General features: G+C 38.1%; 1 protein-coding gene across 6 annotated transcripts in view; it reads right to left on the bottom strand.

Moving 5' to 3' along the window:
• The window catches only part of LOC307183920 (uncharacterized protein), a 284,255-nt gene that overhangs the window by 256,592 nt on the left and 5,785 nt on the right, over nt 1–21,878 (bottom strand). For 3 of the 6 annotated variants that reach the window (XM_079917092.1, XM_079917091.1, XM_079917090.1), the window contains exons 3-4: nt 20,925–21,015; nt 18,445–18,506 (exon numbers count right to left, since the gene is read on the bottom strand). In XM_079917092.1, coding sequence (XP_079773218.1) covers nt 18,445–18,506; nt 20,925–21,006 — 144 coding nt within the window. In that variant the 5' untranslated portion in view covers nt 21,007–21,015. Of the gene's footprint in view, nt 1–543; nt 630–9,213; nt 9,343–18,444; nt 18,507–20,924; nt 21,016–21,878 lie in introns of all 6 variants that reach the window. The other 3 variants (XM_079917093.1, XR_013827635.1, XR_013827636.1) reach the window with 3 other exon arrangements.

The following is a 21,878-nucleotide window of genomic DNA, read 5'->3' as shown; positions in this document are numbered from 1 at the left end:
AGATCCTCACAGAAACCTTGGAGGAAGCGAGGTTTTATCCCCAATTTACAGGTTGGGAGACTGCAGCCTAGAGGGCTTAGGTACCTTAACTGAAGTCATATAGTCAAGAAATAAGCCTATATTTGTCACAATCACTTGCCCATGCTTTGACGTGACACCACCACCCATCATTTACCCAGCTTCACCAAGGTACTACTAAATTTTTTACTCTTATTCTCCTCTCTTTGCTTCATACTGCCATTGTCACCAGCCCAGTCAAATTCACTTTTAATTTTCCAATGTTAATGAAGGGAGCAGAAGGTGGAAATTGAGGTTAAAGGAGGAAACTTTAATGTTATTCAAGGATGACTTCATCTTAACTTCCAGCCTTCGTCTACCCATTCTCTGCTCCAGTCACACGCAGAGTATTTGCTATCTCTTCCATAAGTCTTGACTTTTCTTGTCTTTATGCCACTTTTCTTTTCTCCATTTGCAATGAATCTCCCTTTCCCTTGGTTCTTCACCATTTCTTACTCCATGCTCTCCATTAAAATTCAAACCTACCTTTAAAGCCCAACTCATATACCAGTTGTGTCCTGCAGTCGCCTGGATCTGCCAAGTCAGAACTAACCACTTGCTCCTCCGTGCTCCTGCAATGGCAATGATGTTAGAAGGGCGAGTGATTTTACAGCTCACTCACCACCTGCGGGAAATATGTCCTCTTTGCCCTTCCACATCCTTTCTCCACCCAACTCTATATGGATGGCTTGCATGGCCTATCTTAGTAAGTGTCCTTGCTCTGGCTTCTGTTTGGTTCACCAATGAAGAGTACCAATAGAAGACTGTAGGGAATGAAGGAGGGGAGTGAAGTTAGGGTATTAATTCTTGCCAAATTGCATCCCCCAACTAACGTATAGTGCTTCTCCGTGGGGCATCACAGCATCTTTGGGGAGGACTCTCTCTCCAGCAAGGCTTCCATTCTCTTTCATCTCCTATAAAGGTAGCCACACTTTTACTGAACCCAGGGCACTACACTATCTCTTGATTCTCTACATTGGGCTCAATTTATCCTTATTGATGTACCCCTGATTTCCTGCTGAGACCCTGTCTGATGAAATTCGTAACATGCTCTTCTAAGCTGTTAATTTTACAAACCACATTATTACACTTATTAGAAGAATGTCTTCAGGATGTGTCAGTAAGCTCTGACTGATGATAATGGTAAACAGCTAGAATTTATGGAACATAAAGTATGCTTTGGTTACTCTCTTGAGTACACCATGTGCATTATTCTAATTAATTAAAATCACTATTAGCTAAGCAAGGCACACAGATGCTAAGAGGTTCCCAGAAGTAACTTGCTCATGGTCACCCCAGTGTCTCAGTAGTGTTTAGGACTCAGATCTGTCCAAAGCCTAAACCTTAAGTTCTAGGTCTAAGCAGTGGCTCTCAAACTTGAGTATGCATCAGCATCACCAGGAGAGCTTGCTGAAACAGGCAGTGGGCCCCACCCCCAGAGTGTCCGAGTCTGTAGGTCTGGACCAGGGCCCAAGACTTTCACTTCTAAAAATTCCTACGTGCAGCTGATGTGCTGGTCTGGGTACCAGACTTTGAGAACCACTAGTCCAGGCATTTTAGGTCCAGAATTTCAGGTGTTAGAATAATTTTCTGGTGATAAATTGTCGAAAAAAAAAAAAAAGCACTGCATTTTCCTGTTTGTAAGGAGGTAATACATTCAATCTTAAAGAGTCAATAATGGGGCTAAGTATTTAAGAAAGAAGAGTTATTCTCCAGGAAGATGGGAGGAGATGGACATTCTAAGGACAGGAATGCCCTTTCAGGAAACTTGCAAAGGGAAAAGAAAAATAACATAGTAAGATTCTGCTATCCAGTGTTCACAGAACATGAGTGGGATACCCTTGACTGGAAAATGGGAAGCCAACTTTTGCTCACCATATACATACCTTATTCAGTACAAATGTTTATTAAGAATCTCCAAAAGCTAGACACTAGGCATCAGGGCTACACTGATAGAGCAGATAAAGTGCCTGGCCTCAGGGAGCTTGTGCTTCAGATGATGTACCTCAGCTAGATAGACTGAATGATGGATACTATATTGGGTTCACACTTCGTCTCAAGAAAAACATATATCCATAGACGTGATCCAGGAGTCAAATGGCAAAAGACCTAGCCTCAAAGTGAGTGTTAATTTCATTAAATGGTAGGTAGAAATTATTTTATATGCCGAGATAGGCTCTGCTTAAAAAACACACTATTCCTCCAAACGTATTATACAAGCCAGCTTATGAACCTGTGACTTTTTCTAGGAGAAATGTTGCCTTCTTTCCCAAGAAGGGAGCAGTAGGGGTCGGGGTGGAAATAGTTTCATCATCAGAGGCACAGTCTCACTACTACTGCTCAGCTCCAATTCGCAACCTTCTGAATGGTTTCCAGACTAAGTAATTTAGCAAAGTGATGAAGAAAAAATGGCCCATTAATCTTATGATGCGTGTTATAACTTCACTCTGGGTTTAGCATAGGAAAAATATTATTTGCATTGATTAGAAATATGCTTTATGGCTGCATATATTATTCACTCTGAAGATTCTAAAATTATTAGCTGGGTTGACATGATGAACTGCACAGGAGTACTTCTAGATGGCATCTCAATGTCATCTGTTACTCACATCATATAGGTCTAGGAATCAATATGTATTTTACTCAATATGAGATCTTATTCCAAACATCAAAATATACCTGTTTTTATTCGATGGTTATCATCATGAAATTAGCAGCTAAATGTCATTTAGAAAATTCAAATCAAGTAAATTACTGTATTAACTGTCCAACTATGATTATGATTTTCCTCCACTTATAGCTGAACCTAATATAATGATCTGGTCAGTCTGACTAGGAGGATTTATTCATTAATTTACTCAAATGTTCTGAGGTATATTTTGAAGGACTTAAATGATGGTCTGGTTTGTAGGATCCAACAGTAAGGGTGCAGGTTTATCTCCTACAAGCTCTGTGACCTTGCCCAAGTGACTTAGCATCTCTGAGCCTCACTTTCCTAATCTGTAAAATGGAAACAATAATAGAACCCAAGTTGTAAAGCTGCAAGAAAAAAAGTAATATGGTAATATATTTTGGCACAAAAGAGCAGTTACGCTGATGGTCATTATTTGTGAATACTGTTGCTAAGATTATTGAAAACCTGTTGTGTGTTAGGTGCTGTTCAAGGACTAGAATTTTAAGACTGTTCTTCACCTTTATCCCAGTTTTACCTGCAAAGTTCTGCCATGCACTGGAAGAACATACTGGTATTTCTAGGGAAGGGGACCACTCAGGTGACATTTTTTTTCACCAGGTAAAGTATACAAAGGTTATAGTGTATCTTTTGAGTCCTTTGGACGTCTAGTTACCTTTCACTAGAATGATTCTAGTAGATCCTGATAGATACCTGAGACAAGGTCAGGTCAGTGACGTTGGTACCTTTTCTGGCTTAAGAGCATAGGGCAGAAACACAGGAAGAGAGGTCTTCCTTTTCCACTCCTGTTACTAAGAACCCTCTCGAATAATGACAATCTGAAACAGATCACTACATTGTTGCACGCTGTAGAATCAAAGCAGTGCACAAAGCAAAGAGCACTGGCCTCCATTATACGTGCATTTCACTTGAGATTCACTTTTCTAGACCGTGGAGAAAGCAGATGTTCCAACACTTTCCAGGTACTGGAATATTACAATCTGGCCATCTCCACCACTGCATGTTTGATCACACTGTTCCCTGCAAATGGAATGCTGTTCCATCAAGGTCAGATTGACCAGTGCAAATACCTGATTTTATCGTACGGTCAGAACCAAATTAACTTACTGAAATTCTGCCCAGCTCAGGGTCTACCTTCTCTGTGAAACCTCCTGTGAGATCCCAAGTTACAAACAACTCTATCTTCTTCAGAAGACATTGTATACTATATAAATAGTAATTTACATATAAATATATGTATATGTGTCTGTATTTCCTTGTTACATTAAGTTATAACTCCTGTGGTTTCTCTTCTTCACTAAACTGGACCCCCTTATCATCACAGTAGCCATGTACATCATTGTATCCTCCAAAACATCCAGAATAATATCATGGATTCAGTATATAGTTGTTTAATAGAAAACAATTAACTAACCACTGCAGAATACTAGTGTCTCTCAAGGTGTGTTCAGTGGATCATAAATCCTATGAGACAGTCCATGAAGGAAAAGATTTCAAATAAATTTGGGATCTGTTGTCCACTACATCTCCTTATCAGAGACTCATAATTCACAAGACTCGTAAAAAGCTCTGTAGCAAAGAAACTGTTGACTTAGTTTGACCCAGTATTTCTCTTACGAGAGTATCAGTTCTGGAGGTCAAGGACATTTTCCACCTCTAATACAACATCTCTACTGCCTAGTAGAGTGCCTGGCACTTAGTAGACACCTAATAAATATTTGAATAAGTTTAAACATACATTCCCCTTTTAAGCTATAGAAGAAAAACATAGTATATAGTATATTTTGATTTACTTGGGGAGAATAATAATATGAATAGATAAATTTACACAAATCATCTTAAAGTATATATATTTGATAATACATTTTTCCACAAATCTACACAATTGCACATTTAGTGGTGATAGTAAACAAACTACATTTGCTTCTGAAAACTTGCTAAGAAGGATGGCTACTAAAAACTACAACTTGAACCCAAAACAATTGATTTAGTTCATTGGTCCCCACTCCTTAGCAGTTTTAATATAGAAGAAAATAGACGCATATATTTCTTTTCTGCCATAATATGACATCATATAAGGAATGCTATGTTATTAGCTAGAAATAAGATTTGCTTTTGTTATTTTAGTACATTTGATCACATAAGAATAATTCTAGATTTTTTCCCCTCCTGTGACTCTCATAGCATCCCCATCTAAAATAGACTTTGGAGATTTAGATCAAATGTCATATCAATTGTCCTAGACTGCTTACTATGTGCTTTCACTATAGATTTTAATGTCAATAGAGAAAGGAGAAGGAAAAGTCAGAGGGAAATGAAACAGGTGTATGCAACACCCCTCTCTACTACCGACATTTCTCAGAATTCTGGGGGAAGTTGCATCTATAAGCGGAAAGTTTTTCACCATGGAACTCACGGTGGTAGAACTTCTCATGACGAATTTTTTTTCACTACTGAAGAAAAATATGTTTGATTTTACCATAACTGAAAAGTTCTCCTGTTTCTACTTCTGAGGTTTGCCCTCAAGACTACTGTTTACCTAATGGAAGGGACTCCTATGCATGGAGGAAAAAGTGCACCATTTGAAGGAAAAGCTAAAGGAGTGATATTCAGGTAGCTCCTCATTCCACCAATGAAAACATACACATAGATTTTCCACTTTACACCTCATTTTCCACCTTATTTTCATGATTTTGAAATGAATATGTAGGGTCTGATGAGTTTGTCAATAGTCTATAATTATTAGTGTTATTAAAATAGAATACAAATGATAAGCCATATGTAAAAATGCTGTGTGAATAAACTGCTATACCCCAAATAATACAAATGAGTGAATGGCAGTAAATGCTAAGAGGGATTAACAACATAAAGGATATTAAAAAAATGATCACCATATTTCATACTTATGTGTCTTTTTCTCTCTCACTTTTTTTTTTTATTGCGGTACGCGGGCCTCTCACTGTTGTGGCCTCTCCCGTTGCGGAGCACAGGCTCCGGACGCGCAAGCTCAGTGACCATGGCTCACGGGCCAGCCGCTCCGCGGCATGTGGGATCTTCCCGGACCGGGGCACGAACCCGCATCCCCTGCATCGGCAGGCGGACTCTCAACCACTGCGCCACCAGGGAAGCCCTTCTCTCTCACTCTTACTCAACTCCTAAATAACTAAGAGAATATGCTCACAAATGGTAAGCATGTCTTGGATGTTCGATGTGTGTTTGTGGGAAAGAACAAAAAAAAAACTGCCTCAATTAGGTCAAATATCATACAAGAGATGAATGAGATTAGAGATGGGATTGGGATTTGTGTTACTCAATAGCTAACCAATCACAGATATGACAGTGTAGTGCAATATGCAAATATACTTTTTAACAACTTCTCTTAAGTTATCTACTGTCTGTAAAGAAAATCACACTCAACTGCTCTGCACTTAACCCCAGAGCTTCTGAGTTAGAATCTGTTAGAAATAGGTACATGTTTCATTGCTTTGGCAACATTTACATGGCTCTGCATCAGGCAATACAACTGCTAAGATCACACCCTGGGAATTCAGGAAAGGCTAGTGTCCAGTTCTGGTCGTTCTATCACCCAACTGTGATCTAGGGTAAATTCCTGATAAAAAAAAAAGAAAAAAGAAAAACCCTGAAGATGCTGAAACAGTATTTCCTACTTCACAGGATCGTCATGGGGATAAAAGGTCATTAGGATAAAGTGCCTCTCACCCAGGAAACACTGATAAATGCTACTGATGCTACCATCATCATCATCATGACCGATCAAGAACATATTGCCACATGGAAATTCAACATTCCCTGGGCCATTCACAACTTTCCTTTAAAGGACTCATATTCTATGTGGGGTCTTAACACCTTCAAATAACAGAAAATACAAGTCTTTACGCCTTTTTTTCTGTAGCTAATTTTGGCATCTTTCACCTCTGTCCACTTAAGTGTTGGTTTAGCATATTCTTGTCACACAAAGAAGCTACTTCCCAAAGAGAGGAACAATGTGTCAAGTGACAAAGACATTGAGTGAAGTCTTTCACATCCTAGATTGTCCACGGTACAGCTCAGCTGGTCTCTGGGTTGGAAGGTCTGGGTCTACTTTGCTCGTCTGTTACAGGGGAAGGGACATGGTCCTTAGCATGTGCTCTGTGAAACAGAGGCAGCTGCTGGTAGAAGTATAACACAAGCAGAACTGGCTTCAATTCTTCCTTCTTAGGTCTTTTTCTTCTTGTTCAGCTGTTCAAGGAACTTGCCTGCCCTCTGTCCCTGCCAGGACGATGTTACATCTGCCTGGATAAGTAGGTCACCATTGTATATCAGGAAAGGTCTTATTTGGAATCATCAGGAACCGGATACGGCTAATTTGAGCAGAAAAAGAAACTTTTGGAAGTTTATGGTGAGGTCTCAGTAACTACAAGCAGACTAAACAACCGTAAGCCAAGCCTATGCTATTGCAATTATAGGATCAGGCCGAAGTGATGTTATAAGTCCTAGCTGGCCTTGCTACCAAGCAGGAACAGGAAACAGGAGGTTGACCCAGCACTGCGGGCCTTGCTTCTTTACATCATTTATTTGTCATTCAAAATCCAAGAGAGGGGTGCAGTTGGCCAACCCGAGGTCGCCCGACTGTTTTCCATCTGTAAGGGAGACTGAGCATGTGAATAAACAGTGTATCTGACATGTTCAGCTTGTATAACGAGAGGAAGGCTCTGTTTCTCACCAAGACCCACAAAGTGGAAAATTCCCCAGAGAAAGGAATTTCAGATCAGATGCTTGGAAAGTTAAAAACAACAACAACAAACAAATGCAGATGTGGAATTAAAGACATGGAGTCATTAAGAATCTATATGTGGAGTGATTCAGACCTGAGTTCACATCTGGAGCAAGCTACTCAATCTTGCTGAGCTTCAATTTTCTTTAAAGGAAACAACGTGGAAGATGATATCCACATGTAACTTGTGGTACACATGAAGGAGGGTAGTACAGTATATGATGCCTGGCACATCCTATGCATTTTCTAAAACTACTACTAGTCCTATTGTTACTTATTATACAATTTATTGTAGAAATTAACAGGGAGAGTATTAATAAATGTTAATACAGTGCTAAGTGTCACATTTATGATCTCAACTAATTATTTGTTGATTCAACAAACATTCCACATATCAGAAAATAACCTGTTAGTGTGTATATATATATATATATTTTTTTTTTTTACAGAAGAAAAGAAACCCTGAGGCTTAGAAAGTGTAAACAATGTACCAAAAGTCACTCATTTAAGAGGTAATGGAATATTATTCAGCCTTAAAAACATGAAGGAGATCCTTTCATTTGTGACAATATAGATGAAACAGGAGTGCATTATGATGATGAAATAAGCCAGACAGGATAAATACGAATTCTATCATTTATATATGGAATCTAAAAAGAAAAAAAGCCACACTCATAGAAACAGAGTAGAAAACTGGTTGCCAGGGGCTGGGGTGTGGGTGGGGAAAAGAGGGGAAGACTGGTAAAAGGGTACAAACTTTCAGCTGCAGGATGAATAAGGTCTGAGGATCTACTGTATAACATAGTTACTACAGTCAATAATACTGTATTGTATAACTAACATTTTCTGAGAGAATAGAACTTAAGTGTTCTCACCAAAAAAAGAAAAAAAGGAAAAAGGTGTCATGAGCTGTTAGATGTATTAATTAACGTGATGGGAAGGATCCTTTAACAACGCATATGTATATCAAATCATCATGATATACTCTTTGACTATCTTACAATTTTGTCAATTATACCTCAATAAAACAGAAAAAAAAGAGAGGTAATAAAGAAGAGACTCCAATCCAGGATTATCCAGCTCAAAAAACTACACTCTTAACCATTACAATATAGTACCCATCCATATGTTATAACTGTAAAATGCTTAACACAAAGGAAACGTTAAATAAATGGTATTTATTCTAACTCTAATGCTTACTAGATATTAGTTATGTGGTATGCTTTACTTCTAACTACAAGGGTATAAGGTGCAAATTCTTGCTACAGAACATAAAAGCCCCTGTGGTACCCTGTACGATAAACACAGTACCTGTAAATCTCTCATCTCTCAACCCAGAGTCTCCTCAAGTTGGAGGTCTTTACCCCCTTTATAATGTGGGAATAATGCCTTTCCCACATTTGCACTGGGCATGAAAATCCATATTTCCAGGTGTATACTGAACCTCCACTTAGCTCCTCGTCACCTTGGAATCACCAGACCAAAGATCATTTATTCCATTAATATAAATGATGTAGGGATAGAAGTACAGAATATACAGAGAGTGTTGGAGGAATCCAAACAACAAGTCCTCCACTCTCAAAACAAATTTTAGAGTTCCAAAAGTAAAGAGCAATGTTTGGAAATAAAACTAAAAATGAAACTAACATCTACAATTAGCCAAGTATTTATTATGGGCCAGGCTACTTACCAGGCACTTGATAAACATTACAGCTCATCTTCCTGCAGTCCTTCATAGCATATAATATTGTTTCTATTTCATAGAGAAGAAAATTGTATCTAAGCAGGTTAGTGATTAGCCCAAGACCACAGGGCTAGGCTGTAAGAAAAGAAGGCCAAGTTTCAGTGGTCAAAATGGTGATGGATGTTATAACTGGAAGATTATGGCTAATCAAATAAAAATATTCAAAACGGTCCTAATGTATTATTAGGATTTCTTTAGAATAACTTGGGTGCCTTAGTGAATACAGTAGTGGTAGGCACTACAGTCTCTTTAATTTGCTAATCATACAAATCTACTTTAATATTCTTGGTGACAAGGAGCTAACTACTGATAAGACAGCTTCTTCAGTTTGGGGGCTACTCCAGGGTGAAATGCCGGAACGTCTTACTGCCTGCCTGCAATGTTACCTAGTTCTACCAGGGGGAATAAAGCAGAACAAATGGCCACTGTTCTTGACAAATGGATACAGTTTCAGTTTTTCAAAATGTCAGTGTCAGATTCATTCACTGTATCAGATAGATCTGTCAAATGGCTTTGCCCATTTACTAATGGATGGCACACTGCAGACACACGTTGGGTCAAAGGACTCAATGTCACCTCATTGATACTGTCATCAATATAATTTGTATTGGCATTTTGTCTCACCCTGACTTTAAGGACTATGTGAGGAGATCCAAGTCTCCAGACCATGGACTGATCACCTCTGCTTGACACAGTATTCTCTGCTCATTTCCAGAGGGGACCAAGGATGAGCTCTTGTACTTCTGAGTCTATTCACCCTACCTGGCAACACATACTACCTGGGCTGATTGGATCAAGCAGGAGCCCCAGAGTTTAAATTTCCAGCTGCATTGGAGGAAACAGAGGCTATGCCCCAATCCCATAACCCCTCACTTCTTACTGCTAGCCTATCCTAGGCTGTTCTTGCTGATCGGAGTACTTCATGCTAAAAATTAATTTTGCTTACCTGATGGCAGTCACACAACCTCAAATGCCATTTTTATAAATAAGGCAACCACCAATGGAGTGTGATTTAGGGTTTTTTCTTCTGTAGACCCTGCCTACCCTATAAAATCTCCCATTACTGCATCATGGAGACTATAATCCCTTTCCGAGGGAATAGATTCTTTCCAACCATAAGATGAAATAAGAACCTACATTTCCATACTGCCCAAAAGGAAATAAATTGATTACAAAATGCAGGAGAATGACTGATTTTCCACATTTGTTGTGTTCATTAAAGGGTTTTTGAATAGACTTGACAGTATTAAAGAAGTTCAACACACACAAAATAAAAATTAATAAATGAAGAGAAAAAAATTGCATTTACAACAAACAACAAAATAAACACATTGATATATAAAAGGTTGTTATACATCGATGAAAAATGGATGCCATAAAGTCACAAACTAAAAAGTATTAACAGCCAATAAAGATATGAAAATATGTTCAACCTTGCTATTATTAATCAAAGAAATACAAATAAAATAATTCAGGTGTCATATTTTACTGAGCTAGAATGACAAAGTTTTAAAAAACTTGATAATACTGGTATTGATATTGATAATACTGGTACTGATGAGTGTGTGTAAGAAACCACATTGGATGTTAAATTCTTGGTAGAAATAAAAAGCACGGTAACCTTTCTGGAAGACAATATGTCAGTATGTACCAGAACTGACAACCAGCCATTCAAGTTCTAGAAGTCCATTCTAAGGAAGTAAACAAATGCTCAAAGACATATGAACAAGGATGCTTGTCTCATTGTTTAGCAAAGCAAAACAGGAATAATCTAAATGTTGAACAGTAGGGACTGGTTCAATAAATAATAGAATGCTGTTCAACCATTAAAAATGCTGCTGCAGATTTTTATTAGGTGATGAGTAATCATACATATACTACGAAATAAAAATGTTATAGAACTGTTTTGTAGTTTGATATAATAATTAAAGGTATTTTACACTTGCATTGTATTTATATGCACCCCGTCACAAAAAAGTTTCAAAAGATACCCTCAAAAATGTTACAGAGATGATTTATCAGAAATGGGATTTTGAGTTATTTTTCCTTTTTTCTTTAAATCCTTTCAATTTTGGAGTTTCTGCAATGAGCCTGTATTATTTTTACAATTAAAAATATTTAAATTTACAACAAAAGGATCTAAATTCCTCCAGTTTTCCATTTATTTTCCACCCTGGCTCAGGGTATTTGTGTAAAAAAAAAAAATCAGCTTATTTTCTCTTTTGTATCAATCTAAATTTACTTTTCATAAGTTAACTATTTTAGTCTGGCAAAAGTTTCACATAGGAAAATTGTTAAGGTCTGAGTATTCTATTACCTTTAAAAGCACTGGAAACTTTGAAATTATTTCTTTCAGAATTTTCATATAATACTGAAAGGCGGGGGGGAGGTAGCAAAATGAAGGGAAATAGATAGTAGTAGTCAACTTCAATTAAGAAAAAGCAACAAGAGGCAGTTTGTACTCTTTTGATACGGCAGAAGCCCCATGTGTCAACTCATGCTAAAAAATGGATATATACACACACATATATATGTTTGTGTGTATTATATGTATATGTGACACACACACATAATTAATCCACAGCCTTAGGCTAATCACTCATTGTGGCAGAAACAACGAGCTGTTGACTACACTTTAATTAGCTCCTCCAGCCTGTAGAGGCATCACTAGGACCAAGATAGGAACAACATTCTCCATCTCCGCTTGCATCTGGGTATGGTTCTATCCCAAAGAATGTGACCAGAGGTGACCTGAAGAGTTTATGTCTGAAGGATAACGAGTTGATAATTGTAGCTTGCAGCTTCCTCTCTCCTTTCCTTTTTAGGACAAACGTAGAGCCACTTGATGAAGGTGGTGGGTCCCTGAATAACTGAGCAGAAAACTGACCCTCAGACCACCAAAGTCCATACTACACTCCTGAGTGAGTGAGAAATGAACTGTCCATGTGTTGCTCCACTGAGGTTTAAGGTTTATTATTTAGTGTTTAACTAACGCATGTTTTCTTTAAACCTCAGTTGCCTTCTCGGTAAAATAGTCTTTGAAAAGGATCCACTGTAAGTTTTTTCCATTGCTTATGTTTTTACCTTAGTTTTTAACTCTCAGAAACATTGCGTGCATTTTACCTTTTAAGTTAGTAAGTCTACTTATTTTCCCACAAAGACGGGTTCTTCAAGTTATGGAGAAGTCATAGCAGACTGTTGCTTCAGTTTAAGATACGCATTCACATATGAGATGAGAAGGGTGAGGACCCAGAGAAACGCCTTTGACAGAGGGGAGTGAGAGCATACTGAAGAATGTTTAGTAATAAAGAATTCAGATGGGAGAAACGGATGGGTTACATCTAACAGATTTGCTCAAAGGAATTCTGGAAAGGCAAATATGTGAAAATGTATAGCAAAGACATGGAATGCCTTTTGGTCCCTAAATGGATTTCATTTCAAAGACGTGCATATTGCAAATACATGTACCATAACACTTCTCTGTCCACTTCTAGAATCTTCTAAAGCCTGACAGAACATCTGCAGAGAGAGGATGTCATTCCAAGATAATCGACTGCAAGTGACTAAATTAAGATAAAAATGTCCTTAACCTTGAACAGTTTTTTAAAGAGATTTTAGAAGAAAGGAGCCCTCCAGGGGGTTGTATAACTATATAATTGTACCCTTTCTAAAAGGCTATTTACAGATACATAATGTTTCCCCTCCATTCTTTAAAGTAAAATATAGGATAAAAACAATAGTTTGGGGATAATATTTGTTTGGGACAGCAGGCACTGCTAATCAGTACCACTCTCTCCTTATTCCTTACTATCAGAGCCCTGGTTTAGGAGACCCCATTATCCTTAAGGCTAAGGTGGCCAGTTTAAAATCCGAGCTGATGAGATCTAAGTGCAAGTCTGCTGACCATCTGTGGTAAAAAATTTGCTCTCTGAGTTAGACACTGCCTTTTTTTCTTACTTAATTTCTTTTTTTTTTCCTTTTCTTTCTTCCTGCCCCAATTGTTGGAACACTATTGGAGATTCTGGGGTCACTTTGAAGCTATGTGGACGTGCTAGAGATGTGGAAGCTGGAAGAGCGAAGCAACCCAGTCCCCTGGTGATGCCCTTCAGCAGCTGGACTAACGCTAGAGGGACTATCTCCAAACTTCCTGCTACCCGTGGAAAGTAAGGTAAATCACTCATTCACTTTCTGTTACCTACTAACTGATCCAGAACTCTAACCTCAGGGTTCTAGAACCCTTCTCAGTATCCCATAGTCATACTCATGTTCCGGACTCCTGATCATCAGACTTGCTTATAGCAGATGTATGGGGAGGGCGGGCTCTTCTGGAAGCCCTCATACTTCCTCCCCTACCCCCACCACACACAAATAATGATCTTTATGTCCACTCATCCTTCTATCTACACTCAGAGGCCAGGGCCCCCAGGAAGGCTTCACTGACAACCCTTTACTCCTCTCTACATGCAGAAAGAGTAGAGGTGTGGGCTCTGGAATCAGACTTCCTAGACTTGAATTCTTAACCTGTTACTTACCAGTTTAGGACGTGGGCAAAGTAGTTACCTTCTCTGGACACCCCTGTAAAAGAGGAACACTAAGTAGCACCTATGTACCTTACTGAAAGGATTAAATGAGCAAACGCAGGTAAAGTTCTTATAATTTTTTCTTGGGTCAAGCAATTCTAGCTGCTCTTGTTACCTTTGGCTAATTTAGGGCAGAGTCCCTTTGCCCTCCTTTGGTTCTCTGGGCCCGTCTCATTCACAACACACACAACCGCATACGGCATTCACAACACACACAACCGCATACTGCAGTTTTGAAAGGTGGTTCTCAAAATGTGGTCCCTGGGCCAGCAATATCAGCCACACCTGGGAACTGGTTAGAACTCTGGCACTGGAGCCCAGCAATCTGTGTTTTAACAATACTCTCAGGCAAATCTGATGCACACTAAAGGTTGACGACAACTGAGAACATCTGTCTCAGACTCTCCTGGAGGCATTCACCAAAAATAGAGTTACAGGACCTTACACCTGACCAGCTGGAGAAGGGGTCTAGTAATCGCCCTGGTTATCATGCTTGTCATGATTTCTCAGCACATAAATGTTTGAGAATCACTGCCATTTTGAATGTGTGTTTCACTTGTCTGTGTTTCCAGTGGACTTTACTTCCTTGCAAGGAAGGTTTGTGAAGATTTGTTGCTGTTGTTTGCATTATTAGTTTTATTATGCTAATTCTAGAATCTCTGGTGCATAGTGCAATCTCAGGCAGGAAGTAGTGGCTCATTAAAACAGATGTCCCAAAAGTCTTAGTAGAACTTCAAGATTAATTCCTTCAGGAAGAGGTAAAATTGTCATTAGATGCAAATGATATGATACTATACAGAGAAAACCCTAAAGACTCTACATGAAAACTACTACAACTGATAAACGAATTCAGCAAGGTAGCAGAACACAAGATTAACATACAGAAATTGGTTGCATTTCTTTATACCAACAATGAAATATCGGAAAGGGAATGTAAAAAAACAATGCCTTTTAAAATCACAACCCTCAAAATAAAATACTTAGGAATAAACCTCACCAAGAAGGCAAAAGACTTATACGCTGAGAACTGTAAGACGTTAATAAAGGAAAGTGAAGATGATTCAAAGAAATGGAAAGACATCTCATGTTCTTGGGTTGGAGGAATTAATATTGTTAAAATGCTCATACTACCCAAAGCAATCTACAGATTTCATGCGATCCCTATCAAATTACCCATGACATTTTTCACGCAATTAGAATAAATAATCCTAAAATTCATACAGAACCATAAAAGACCCAGAATTGCCAAAGCAATCCTGAAGAAAAAGAACAACGTTGGAGGCATAGCCACCCCAGACTCAGACAGTACTCCAAAGTCACAGTAATCAAAACAGCGTGGTATTGGCACAAAAACAGACATATGGATCAATGGAACAGAATACAGAGCCCAGAAATAAACCCACACACCTCAGTTAATCTTTGACAATTAATCTTTGACAAAGGAGGCAAGAATATATAATGGGAAAGAGACAGTCTCTTCCGCAAGTGGTGTTGGTAAAGTTGGACAGCCTTATATAAACCAGTGAAGTTAGAAAACATCCTTTCACCATACACGAAAATAAACTCAAAATGTCTTAAAGACTTAAACATAAGACATGACACCATAAAACTTCTAGAAGAGAACACAGGCAAAATATTCTCTGACATAAATCATACCAATGTTTTCTTAGGTCAGTCTCCCAAGACAATAGAAATAAAAATGAAAATAAACAAAGGGGACCGAATCAAACTTACAAGCTTTTGCACAGCAAAGGAAACCATAAACAAAATGAAAAGACAACCTACAGAATGGGAGAAAATATTTGCAAATGATGCGACCAGCAAGGGCTTAATTTCCAAAATATACAAACAGCTCATACAACTTGATGACAATAAAAGCAAACAACCCAATCAAAAAAATAGGCAGAAGACTTAAAGAGACATTTCTCCAAAGAAGAAATACAGATGGCCAATAGGCACATGAAAAGAGGCTCAACACTACCAATTATTAAAGAAATGCAAATCAAAACTACCATGAGGTACCACCTCACACCAGTCAGAATGGCCATCATTAAAAAGTCTACAAATAACATATGCTGGAGAGGGTGTGGAGAAAAGGGAACCCTCCTACAACACTGTTGGTGGGAATGTAAGTTGGTGCCGCCACTGTGGAAAACAGTATGGAGGTTCCTCAGAAAACTAAAAATAGACCTACCATATGATCCAGCAATCCCACTCCTGGGCGTATATCCAGACCAAACTATAATTCAAAAAGACACATTCACCCTGATCTTCACAGCAGCAACATTCACAATAGCCAAGACATGGAAACAACCTAAATGTCCATCAACAGATGAATGGATAAAGACGATGGGGTACATATATACAATGAAATACTACTCAGCCATAAAAAACGAATGAAATAATGCCATTTGCAGCAGCAACATGGATGCAACTAGAGATTATCATACTAAGCAAAGTATGTCAGAAAGAGAAAGACAAATACCATGATACCACTTATATGTGGACTCTAAAATATGACACAAATGAACCTATCTATGAAACAGAAACAGAATCAGAGACATAGAGAATAGACTGGTGGCTGCCAAGGGGGAAGCAGGTGGGAGAGGGATGAACTGGGAGTTTGGGATTAGCAGATGCAAACTGGTATATATAGATTGGCTAAACAACAAGGTCCTACTATAGCACAGGGAACTATATTCAATATTCTGTGATAAACCATAATGGAAAAGAATATGAAAAAGAATGTATATACATATGTATAACAGAGTCACTTTGCTGTACAGCAGTAATTAACACAACGCTGTAAACCAAGTATACTTCAATAAAAAATAAGTTAATTAAATTTTTAAAAAGATTAATTCCTTCAGAAGAACAAGTACTACACATTCACAAAAAAAGCACCCTTTGAAAGTTTAAATTTTTGAATTTCTTTGCCACTTCCTTAGTTTTGATCATCTTGGACAATATATTTTTAATACTGACTTTTAAAAAGAATTGTGTTTCAGTGTTTGCTATTCTTAGAGAGACAGAAACAGATAAGTACAACTAAATACTTATTTTTCAAAAGTCTCAAAAGTATAAGGGAAATGAAAGTAATTATATCTTCAAATGATTTTGGGGTATGTTTCTAATTTCATACTTCTGATGCGATTAAAGATTAAAACTGTATTAAGACATTTGAGACATGCCGCATTGGTATTAAATGAATTTAATTTTGTATAAAGTGGCAGAAATATTTTCTTCAGCAAACATACCTGCAGATATAAAATCACAACCATAAATCTACAGAAAAGCAAGCTATTGAATGAAATCTGATTGGTTATTTCCCTGCAGTATGGATCTGCTAATAATTTAATTTACTACTTGCTAACAGAAGCCAAAATTTAAATATACATATATATATATGTGTGTATATATATATATCTCTTCAATTTTAAATCATTCATATATATGAACAAGTATACATACACATATATAACAATTGTTCATATATATATATATATATATATATATATAAACAATTTAAATTAAAGAAAGTACATCTGGTGGCCTATTTTTTCCCCCCGATTTCTAAAGAACACCATATTCTATTCTAGGCAGTGGAATGTCAATCCACCTTAAGGGTTGTTCAATGAGCATATCTGAGAAACCACTGGTTTAGCCAATGATGTACTTATTGAGGGAGGCCCTAGTGCCACTGTCAAGAGCTTATCCACAGGAGAGATAAGAAGGTACTTCTTTGGTTTGTGAAAAGAAGGAGTAGTGAGGAATGGCAGGTAGCTGCAGGCTGATGACACGTGATGTCCGTATATATGTAGAACCAACACGCCCATAATTGCACCCGTTTTCCATACCCAAATCCAAAGTCTTTATATCATTAATCCCAGGCAAAAATGGTAAGATTCATGTGTGTTACTATCCCACGGCTTCAAGATGCCTCTAAACTCATATGAGTATGTCTTAGTTTTATCAGTGGAGGACAAACCAGGCTTCTATCACCAAGCCCCATTCCATAACAGGCAAACCAGTCCAAGACTTCTCTGAGTGCTGCAGGAGAGTCTATGGAAGGGGCGCTCACTCCACTGTGATGCCTAAAATGCCTTTGCACAGAGCAAACATTCAATACATGCTGAGTGAATGAATGAGTGAACTGGCTCATTTCAGGGAAATTCCATTCAACAGGCTGGCATTCCTTCCTACCCATCTTAACTGTTAAGCTTGCCATCAGACAAAAATTTAATTATAAAACATTAGAGCTGAGGAAATTTTAGAAACTATCTACTCTCCTGAGGTATACAACTTTAATTTAGTGGTAAAAATCACTAGGAGTGATTTAGGAGTCTATCAGACCTGAGTCCAAATTCCACATCTACCATATTTTGGTGAGCAAATAACTACTTCTGAGGCTGTGTTCCATGTATGCATTATGGGATATCATAATAATACATACATTAATTGTATGACTATCAGGGGATGAAATGACACAACTCATTTGCCATGGTCGGCTAAGTAATTTGCACCAAGTAAGCACTCAAGACATTAGCCACTATTAATAGCGGAGAGATGAAAACAAAACTCTGGGACTGATGCCTACCTTAGTGGCCCCAGTGGTCATAATGACTGTCTTCCATTCAGCCTGCTCTCTTCTCACTAAGACTAAGGAAGAGAAGATGAACAAATTAGGAATAACAATTTGAAAATGGTTTTATACTCCCTGAATGAATGGAATTATAATAAAATGATTCATGAGTTCTGCAGAAATATGATGAGACTTTAGATCTTTCTGTTAGTTCTCTACAAAACCAATTGATGGCCCTAAGATGTACCTTCCCACCCAGCCCCATCCTTACCAGGATCAAACATCATTGTAAATGGAAAAGTCAACAACACATATCAACAAGCTAAGTTACAAGCCAGTGAAGTCTCAGAGCTTTGATAAAGAAAATTCAGATTTATCATGATATGTAAAAATAAGATGATATGAAGAACTCAATCTAAAAAATATTACCTGGAGATCTATAATCTCTACAATAGTGCTATAAAAAGTAAAGAGCTAGAAATCTATTTAGATGGTTTTCCTTATAAGAAATCACTTTCTGTATAACTTTTAATGTACTATTGATGAGAACAATTCAACAAAATTCAAATAAATATCTGCAGATGTCCTACAAGAAGAAAAGAACAGAGTTAGATGTGACAGGGGATAACCGGACTTCAGGATAAGTAAGACCCTATACTTGACCTCAATAAATTAACATGAAATACAGTGGATGAGTCATGTACAGAATGTCAGAATTCTAAAAGGCCAAGCTAAGTACCAAAAGGAACACGTGGGGACTCTTAAGAAGGAAATAAAATATTGGTTAGTTGATTACGAAAAGGCAGAAGGGAGTAGGTTCCCTTTGGCTGCTCTTTGAAGAGATCACTTCCTTTCCCACCTAGTCCTGAGGCTAGGGTGGCATGGGCAATAGAGGATGTGGGGACTGAGAATCATTTCTACTCTCACCAGAGTGGCTGGAAGCAGATTTTTCTTACCAGGATGTAGTAGTATGCTAATATTTAAGGGTTCTTGAGGTCAGAGAGAAGGGTTTGAATACTCCGGCTCCATCTCTTGCTGTGGGTCAAGTTTCTTACCTTTCCAACACCTCGGCGTCTTTATCGGAAAATTGGGGACGATGATAATGTCTCCCACCTGAGTGTGAGAACTACATGATATAGTGCATACGCAGGGCTAAATTTGGTGCCTGGCAAACAGAAAGTGCTCAGTACGGCAGGCGAGTGTAGTGACAATAAAGGCAAAGATGACGGGGGTAGTGCCGGTGTTGCTTCTGCCCCCAGAACAGGCTCTGACTGGGAGACAGTTAAAGCACCTTTGGGTTCATGGGGGTTTATATATAAGCAACGGTTGATCAATGTGAGCTCGTTGTCCAAATGATTATGTGCAATCTAAGAAAAAAATGGGCCTCGGATCTGCTCAGCTACTTAATAATATTAGCAGCGGTAGTAGTCAAAGAAGCTAAATTTTATTAAGTGTTTATATGCCAAACAACGTGCTGAACGTTTTAAAAGGATTTACTCACTTATTACAACGAGGCTATATGCTAGGTCCTGATAATGTTATTCGTCTCTTTCAGATGTTGACTGAGCCTCAGACGGGTTACAAAAGCACCTAAGATCCCGTTGTCAGTACATGACGGAAATGAGTTCAAATCCAGCCTGTCTGACTTGTTCTTAATCACTAAGGTATGAAATTAAGCATGTTGCCCTTTGCCTGATTCTCCTTCTGAGGCCTGAATATTTCACTTAGCTGAGTGCCGAAGAGAGAAAATTCTCTCTCCTTGACCCAACTTGGCATCAATATCCAACTCCCCTTCTCAAAACGGGTTGCTTCAACGAGCAGCAATGAATGCCGGGTCGTGGACCAGTCACCTTGATGACTAAGAGTCAGACACTAGGGAAAGAAAATGCTCTGTGACAAACCTACCCTTGTACAGAAACAAGACAGAAATGGGGGGACAGGGCAGAAGATAATGGAATAAGGCATAGGAAAAATAGCACCTGGCATCGTGACAGTAATAGTAATAATAGTATTAGTAGTAGTAATAGTAATAATAATAGACTTTACTATGCTCTAGGCATTGTATTAAGTGCTTGGTGTAAGTGACTTCATTTTAACATTGAAAACAAGTCTATGAGGATGAAATATTATTAACATCATTTTATAGGCAGGAGTATTGAGGTTCAGGTAATCAGGTAAATCGCCCAAGCTCATATGGTTAGCAAGTGGAAAGCAGAGATTTGAACCAGCACCTACACTCCTAACCATTATGCTATAACCATTATGCTGAAGACATAAGAATTCCAATGGTCTTTCCCCATAACCCACTCCTGCACTCCAGACTTAAATAGTCCAAGATCAAGAGAGAGCAAGCTTGGAGTTGCCACTCTTCAGTGAGTGTCAATCATTTCAAAACAGTGTATTTGCTAACAAGATGCAGTTCCTGTGATAATCTTCTCAACCAGCTATCAAGAAACAGGAAGCAAAGATTCAAGTAACAGGATGTTCCTACTTACGAGGAAGGTGGGACAGCATAGTTGACACTGGGCTTAACTGTTCTGGAAAACGTGGTCCCAGTAGGCATACACGCTGGTACATTTTCCCCACCTACCAAATACAAAAGAAGTATTTCATTTCCATGTTGCTCTTCAAAGTTCCACCTCATTCGTGCCTGTCATTCATCCTCTGGCCTCTTCCTGTCTCCATTTCGGTACAGAAAGGTGCTGAGTCTCTGCTCTCGGATACAAAAAGAGTGTGTTAGGAGAGGGAGCCATGGTACCTCGATGTCTTTTTCTTTCATCTTAATTCTATTATGCCAACTCCACTGAACTTAATTAGAGTGAATACAGAATTACACAATTACCCTCTGTTCTATTCTTCAGATGTTATATTTTGATAAAATTTACGACATACTGCTCTCCCCTTGAACACCAGATGAACACTAGAAATGGATGTGTGTTGACATAAAATCTGTTATAATTACAATTAAAGTATAGCTTACATAATGTTAGTGTTAACATAAAATTATAGATGTGTAGAGACAACGTGGTCATGCATTTTTTAGTGTAAGTACATGCTTAGACCAATATCTGTTAGCGGAATGAAGATGGAAGAGAATTTTGGTTAAGCCACAAAGGCTGTTTAAGGACTTGCAGATAGCTAAGGGGAACTCAAAGACCAGTAAGATAATATTTCCCCTGCCATGTTTGCAATTGCAAAGTGAAGGGAAGATGTGAAAGTAAGTACCCCTATGGAAATTACAAGACAAGTACATTTTTTTCCTTGAGTACCTGGGTAAATGCTTAAATTCTAATGTATATCAGTGATGCAAATTTTCAACTGAGTTTGATAAATCATAAAATAATAATTATACATATATGTATATAAAACTGCATGGAACTAGGCAGTTCAGAATTACTTCTAATTAAAGAGGTACCCTATGACAACTAACTTAAACCTTACAAAATATG

Source organism: Stenella coeruleoalba, assembly GCF_951394435.1.
Source record: "Stenella coeruleoalba genome assembly, chromosome: 3".
Classification (NCBI taxonomy): Eukaryota; Metazoa; Chordata; class Mammalia; order Artiodactyla; family Delphinidae; genus Stenella; species Stenella coeruleoalba.
The sequence above is the reverse complement of the archived record's forward strand: the minus strand, read 5'-3'. Positions and strand labels throughout refer to the sequence as shown.